Source organism: Solanum pennellii, chromosome 11, assembly GCF_001406875.1.
Source record: "Solanum pennellii chromosome 11, SPENNV200".
Classification (NCBI taxonomy): domain Eukaryota; kingdom Viridiplantae; phylum Streptophyta; class Magnoliopsida; order Solanales; family Solanaceae; genus Solanum; species Solanum pennellii.
The window spans coordinates 57,055,405-57,062,637 of NC_028647.1; the positions used below are offsets into that span (position 1 = coordinate 57,055,405).

The 7,233-nt window shown below is 34.9% G+C and overlaps 1 protein-coding gene and 1 long non-coding RNA gene across 3 annotated transcripts in view; one reads left to right on the forward strand and one right to left on the reverse strand.

The window, feature by feature from the left end:
* Positions 1-2,089, forward strand: part of LOC107003967 — a 29,031-nt gene extending 26,942 nt beyond the window's left edge. The window contains exons 2-3 of the long non-coding RNA XR_003575341.1: positions 1,156-1,617; positions 1,721-2,089. This is a non-coding gene — a long non-coding RNA (uncharacterized LOC107003967). The remainder of the gene's footprint in view (positions 1-1,155; positions 1,618-1,720) is intronic.
* Positions 2,090-2,629: 540 nt separating this feature from the next.
* On the reverse strand, positions 2,630-6,979 carry LOC107003452. Of its 2 annotated transcripts, XM_015201782.2 has the most exons (7): positions 6,517-6,979; positions 5,522-5,668; positions 5,120-5,254; positions 4,289-4,408; positions 4,075-4,161; positions 3,261-3,706; positions 2,630-2,976 (listed from the first exon to the last, which is right to left on the reverse strand). In XM_015201782.2, coding segments are annotated over exons 1-7 (1,323 nt in total). In that variant the 5' UTR covers positions 6,904-6,979; the 3' UTR covers positions 2,630-2,975. The 2 variants fall into 2 exon arrangements, with proteins under 2 accessions (XP_015057268.1, XP_015057269.1); XM_015201783.2 differs by lacking the exon at positions 2,630-2,976 and having other exon boundaries at positions 3,260-3,706.
* Positions 6,980-7,233: the final 254 nt, after the last annotated feature.

Consider the following 7,233-nt stretch of genomic DNA (forward strand, 5'->3'; position numbering starts at 1 on the left):
TCAAAGCTGTTAAGTGTCTCTTTCAAGTTCGTTATTTATTTTCACTCATTTAGAAATATAAACCCCCCTTTTTATGTTTTTACTTTCCAAGGAAGTCATTGACCAAACAATAGTAATAACAGGTTGAAGTTAAGTCTAGACTATTTTCCTCGTGGGAACGATCCCAACCTCACTAGTTGGGTGATTTACTTGACACGACCGCTTTACTTCTTATTTGAGAAGTAAGTTTGAGCGTATCAGAAACCTACTTATCCAGATGCAATTAATTCTTACTTGTAAAGTACACATACTTGTCTGTTTCTCTGTCTTCGAGTCATTCCCCATTCATGCGGGGGATTGTTGGATTTTAAAAAGGTGTGAATGGAAAATGAAGAGTTGCGACTTTTATGAAAAGTTGTGACTTTTATGAAAAGTTGTGACTTTTATGAAAAATTGCGACTTTTATGGAAAGTTGTGACTTTTATGAAAGGTGACGACCTTTCTGAAAGATTGTGACTTTTCCAAAGGTTTGTGACCTTTCCGGTAAGGCACAATAAGAACCTTTTCGCACTACCCTTTGTTTTCTATAAATTGAGGGATTTCCTCTCATTTTAATATAGAATTCATGGACTTCTGCTTCAACTACTAAATCTAGTATTCTAAGTGTACTTTACTGCCGTTGAGTGGTTCGCTGACACCGGAGTTTTTGTTATCTATAATCTGGTGATTGAGATCATTTTACCCTGGGAGGTCATATTCCAAATCAGGCCTCGGATACTAGAGGGAAATAATTTCCTTAAGGGGACACTGTGAGTTCAGTGGACTTATCTTTTTCCTATTAAAAATTTTCCAGATTCTGGTACGTGTTTTACAAATTTTAGATTTGTGAATTAGTTTCAGTTCTTCTATTCTTTTTTTCTTCACTGGTTCATTAAACTTGATAACTTTGTGTTTCTGCAAAGTTTGTTGAATCAGTAAGATTCTTTAGACACATATTAACAACAATTCTTCTTTAAGAAAAATATTTCATATATTTTTTTAAATCTGTTTCTGATTCTAGTTTCGCTACTAGTTTTAATTTTCTAGTTGTGAAAATGTTCTTAAACTTTGTTGTCTTACAAAGATGTTCAAAGTTTTGTTCTAAGTATGTTTGAAATACAAGATGGTCAACACAAGGTAGACCTTCCATCATTAGGGAATATAGCTGTGAAGAGACTTCATTCTTTATTTGAGAATACACTCCCAAAAGCTTCTTAATTGAAGTAAGGGCATTGACTGGGATTAAGCACCGGAATATTGTGAACCTCTACGGCTATTGTTCAAATGCAAAACACTCGTTCTTGGTTTACGAGTATGTGGAGAGGGGGAATTTGTCTATTATTTTGAGCAATGAAGTTGAGTCCAAGAAATTGGATTGGCTGAAAAGGATGAATATCATCTAGGGTGTTGCTTTTGCTTTATCTTACATGCACCATGATTGTTCACCACCGATTGTTCATTGAGACATATCAAGCAGTAATGTTTTGCTTGATTCCAAGTATGAAGCTCGTGTTGCAGACTTTGGCATAGCGAAGCTTCTCAATCCAGACTCATCCAATTGCACTGCATTTGCAGGCACATATGGCTATGTTGCACCTGGTAAGGTCCAACTTCATGAGCTAAATCCAAACACTCTATACTGTTTAAACTTTTTTTGCACGTTTAAATTATTAATACTCTTTTGGAAAATGTGTTGTTTCAGAGCTTGCATATACAATGAAGGTTACGGAAATGTGTGATGTTTATAGCTTTGGAGTATAGGATTGGAGATAATCAAAGGAAAGCATCTCGGGGAATACATTACTATGGTAGCAAATTCATCGACTGTAGATCATGTGCAGCTTAGTGATTTGCTAGATGAACTTCTTCCATATCCTGAAGATGAAGTAAAAGATGTTTTGGTTTTTATCATCAAACTAGCAAGCTCTTGTTTGCTTGAAGCTCCAAAATCAAGGCCAACAATGCACTTCATATCTCATAGGTTATCATCAATGGATGCACGTCCGCCTACTCATGTAAAGCGAGCCTTGTAATCCCTGATATATATATGTAAGGTATCTTTGCATGAAAATGAATAACCTTTTACACCAAATGGTTGTGAAGGTAAATAGAATAACAAACCAGATAGCGCACACACAGAGAGAGGATGAACTTCCATAGAGGCATGGTGGAGTCTCATTGCTATGTGAGTTGGGTATAAGAAAAGGGAGAGCAAGCTCGTAATTAAGTAGACCCAAGTTGATCGTTTCAATAAATTTCATTTGAACACTCAAATTAGAACTTATTTTAATTAAACATTTAAACACATGATAAAATATTCTTATTAAACATTTTTGTTTGGAAAACCTTATGGGTGTGTATTCAAGTGTCAATTACATAGATAAGTAAACCACTTGAAATGCTTCACATTAATCTCATTAAATCATAAAACCTCAAACATGTTCCAGTTGAGGCCCATATGTATAATTAAATAGATGACACATTTTATATGATTAACTTAAGTACCTAAATGACGCTATCATGTATTCAAACTTCAGATGCTCAATCGTACAAGTTTCTGAATGAAATTTATTGATAAATTTAAGGGGTCGGCAGCGTTTTAAGCCATATGTGTCGTCAAAAGTTGCAGACATACATAGACTTCAGAAGAAGCAAAATGTGTCATATAATAGCAACATCCCAAAATTGTATAGGACACATTTCATACTTGCTACAATATAACAAGAAGTCTAACTAGATATAAGACTGGTTTCATAACTTTTATATACTCTACTATTTTACTACCTAAATATATAATGCTGTCTATTTGGCATGTTCGTCATAGGAAATGATGGAAATGTGAAGCAGCCGTAGAAGTTGATGAAGCTACACTGAAGCTCTTTCAGGTCCAAATATCAGGCCAGCAACTTCTTCTACTTTGCATAGCCTATTTTACTTGTGACATTCACGTCTAACGGCCTGAAGAAAGGGGTGAAAAGTTAACCACAATAAGAAAAACAAAGTAGGCTAATGTTAATTGTTTATAAACATTGTTGTTGTGTATCTTTGTTCTCTACATATTAACTTATATGTTACATACGTTTCTCTTAATCATTCAGTAAAGTTTTCGGTAATACAATATTCACGGAAGTCAGTATACAATTTCAAAGAGAGCACATGCTCTTTAGAGGTACAAAAGAGCAAGTGTTTGAAAGTTAAATCTAGTAATTGCAGTCTCTTGAGTTAGAAAGAAAAATACTTACTAGAGCCATCGCTTTTGTGCAACCACATCCTTCGACTTAGCAACAGGAGGTCGTCTCCTCCTAGATTCTGCACTAATAGATGATGCCTGCTTTGGTTTCAATCTGGAGACTGAATCCTGTAACTGATTCAATGATTTCTCCTTCAAAGGGCTTACTGGTCGTGACTTTGGATGTCTAGCTGTTGGTTTCACTAATAAAGGTAAGCTCTCGACCTGCTCCTGTTTCTGGTTTTCCCTTAAAGTATTCTCACCGTGATAAACGCTGATGTCTTCACTAGCAAAAAGAGGTTGAGCTATTCTCCCAGGGGAACTGTCTGAATCTGAAGACGAAGGGCTAGTAGAACTGTCCATATCATAAAGGATGTTGTCAGTCAATGAAGGAAGCTTCACCCCCTTTGATCTTTTTGAAGAGAAAGATGGTCTTCTAAGTCTTGTTAGATTTATAACCTGTTAAAAGACAAATTCAAATTACAAACCAAAAATGATTCACACTTCGTGTTGACCTAATAAATCAAATTACCAGTTGAATAAGTCAAAATAAATTTTAGTTTGAAGCATTAAGTTTAAGCATTCTATTTTAAAGAATTTAAATATGCTCAAGCAAATATATCGTCAAGATTAGACTGTAATTCAGTTTACAAGACCATTTTTTTCTCTGACATCACAACATTAATCAGTAGGTATCATGATGGAGGACATTTACAATAAGTAGTGTAATCACAAATTTGTAAAATAAGTAGACAACATTTTGCTGCAAAAATTTCTTTCACCTATGCAGACAGAGACTGCTAGCATTTGTTAAGAGAAATCATTACCTTCTGCTCTAAGATTAAAACATCTTTCTTGAGTTTTGTAATAATCATATTCTTTCTACGGATGATATCTTCGAGCTCTCCAATCCTCTGTTAGATCAAACCAATGGGACAATTATAAGTAACTGTAAGAGTGGTATTCACCACATTGTTTTGTACAAGAGCAGCACACTTATCTTCTTTGATATTGTATAAGGAAAAATACATGTTACGGTACCTTTGCACCAAAAGCTTCTGATAATTGAAGAAAAGTGGATAACTCCCTGATGGTGACATCTTTTTCTTCACATTCTTTCTGGAGATTATAAAAATCTTGTTCAATTGCTGAAGTGTTCAGCTGTAAGGAATAACATATGTTGCAAATTAGATCATACTAGTCGGGAACTATTTTCTTGTCTCTCTAAATTAGTTCATGTAATCTTTTTTAGGTAAAGCATAAAAGCAAAGAACATAATTATCACACGTGGAGAGTAAAATATGACAAGACCTTGCTCTAGATTGTTCACACTCACTGATCGAATTAGCGCCTTGGTAATGACTTATTCTATAGATAGAAATCCCTATGATGGGAAACAAAGGAATTCAACACGTCTATACCCTTGTTTCTCAACTAAGAAGGTGCAACTTCTACTATCTCATCAGTAAAGATTTAAAAGACAGAGTTAACACGGTATCTAAATGGTGGTTACCAGCAATTATCTATTTGACTTCTACAAGCCGAAGTAGGTAGAAGAGAAAAACAAACTAAAGGACAATTTGCAACAGATTGCAAATTTGTCCACTGCATCATCTAAACTGCAAGCATCCTACACTGAAGTTTATCTTCCCTGAAATTCTGATTGCACATAACCAAAATTCCACGATATCAAATCTCAAAAAGTCCATATTATCCATTTGAAAACATTTTCTTTCTCTCGGAAAAATCCATAAGATGAGAAAATAGAAATTCTGATGTGAGATACACAATTGGAAAATAAAAGATTCACATGTAAGCAAAGCTCAATGCTAGTTCATCGCAAAATACAAATCCAATAGATACTGTAATTACCTGAATATCTACAGAGGAAGCCACACTAGTAGCCCAATCCGACAAATCAGACATACGCCGTTCCTCTGGTTCAACCTGATTTGCTGCTGGAGGCATTTCAAATTTAAGAATCTCTTCTCCCTTGATCATATCCCTCTAGTTAAGAGGAAAGAAATTGTAAGCACTGGTTTCAAGTCCAAAAAAGAGTACAAAAATAAAATATGCCTCAACTCCATACTAGTTGGTTCGACGATTAAATCCTCTATATCCATTCCATTCTATTTGGGCCTATTCATTCTACTATTCTTCGATATGATTTGCTGCTAGAGGCATTTCATAACTAATTACCTCCTCTTCCTTGATCATAATTGACTTGCAGAGATATAGAACAAGGACCTAATTGAGCCTCTCAGGATTGTTTACCTCGTAAAAGTTGTTGGACTGATTCAAGTGTTGCTCACAAAGAAAATAGTCATATGTATCTGCTGCAGTTTCTGGCTGATCCTTGAAATAGTTAACCTGTTCACATAATGTGTCCAGCTTCTGTTGCATGCCTAAGAGCACTTGATCCTGGACAAAATAAAAGAAGAAATTCAAATAGCTGAATAGACTACTAAACTCAAGCAAACCATTTAGAAATGTCATCACTATGGAATGTCTTATACTATCAGCAGTTTAATCTATGATAGCATACCATTTTACCAAGTTACCACTTACGAGATAATGCTTATCATAGGGATTTGCTAGTAATTGCCCTAAAGGTGAAAATAGTTGTGTATATGTTTTAAACCATCGGTGCAGAGAATTTAAACTCTTTCACTAACAATATTATTTTATACAATTTCACGACTTTCAAGAATACGAATACATTTAACTACTCAATTTTAAAATCTAACTAAATGTTGTCTCTAACATACAGAACTTTCAATCATTAACCTCCTACAATATTGAAGCCGAGTAGAGTAGCCTAGAAGTCCCTTATATTTGGCTCGGATTGTCAAGTGGACCTTCTACTCACCACTTCGCCAATTGAACACTTAAACCCAATGTAACTCGACGTTATATATTGCCCAGAAACAAAAATTCCCAAGACAAGAAGTGAACTTATTTTGCATTGGTAGTCAGGGTAGAATATACCCAAACTTTACCTCTACAAGGTAGAAACTTTTTTCGTATAGATGTAAACTCAAAAGGCAAGAGGAAATAAAAAAAAATGAAAATCAGGATTTGCTAACTTAATCCCCAAAACCCAATTAAATTACCCGTCAAAAATGCAAAAAGATCCTAAATTCAAATTATTAATGAAGACGAGAAATGGTAATAGCAGCATTAAACAGTTTAACAATAAATAAAACAAGTACTTAACGCAATAATGTAAGTACACAAAACCTCATTACCAAAAATAAAAAACAACTAACCCTAAGTTCAACAGATTTCTTCAGCCGACAAATCTGCTTATTCTTCTTTGAATTCGCAGCAGCAACGGCAACAACAGCAACTATAAGAATCCGATGAATGGGGCTAAAGAGTTCCCAAGCCACAGCTTCTTTAGGGTTTAAACCACCACCAATCTTCCTAGAAGAACTTGCTTCCTCTGCACCGATAAGCCTTCCTTGAAGAGACACCCATGCAAGTTCTCTTTTAGCTTTTATAGGTTGGCTCGGCTGAGAATAACAGCTCGAAAGCCGGCGAGGAGAAGGGGAAACTGATGAAGTGAAAGGTGATAATGAGACTAAATTCGGTGGCGGCTGACTGAAAAAGGTTGAGGCGGGTATAAAAGCTTCATCCTCTTCGGCTGAATCCATGGAGGCGAAGATACAGGGGAGAAGAGAAAGAGAAGGGGAGTGATTGAAGCTTTGTGTTTTTTTTCTTAAAATGAATAATTTTATTGTTTTTTTAGTGTTTTGAATTTTATATTTGGGAGGGAATAACAGGAAAATGTGTAATAATTTTTGGATTTAGGTAGCCGTTGAAGGATTTTGAATTTTTTAAAAATGTTTGGCATTTTGCTAAAAATTCTTTTATCAATTGATCTTATAAAAGAATTGCCTACTCATTTTAAAGAATTAATCGTAAATATTTTAGATTTTAAATGGGAAAGGTAACTCGAAAATTAGAATTACTACTTTTGAATA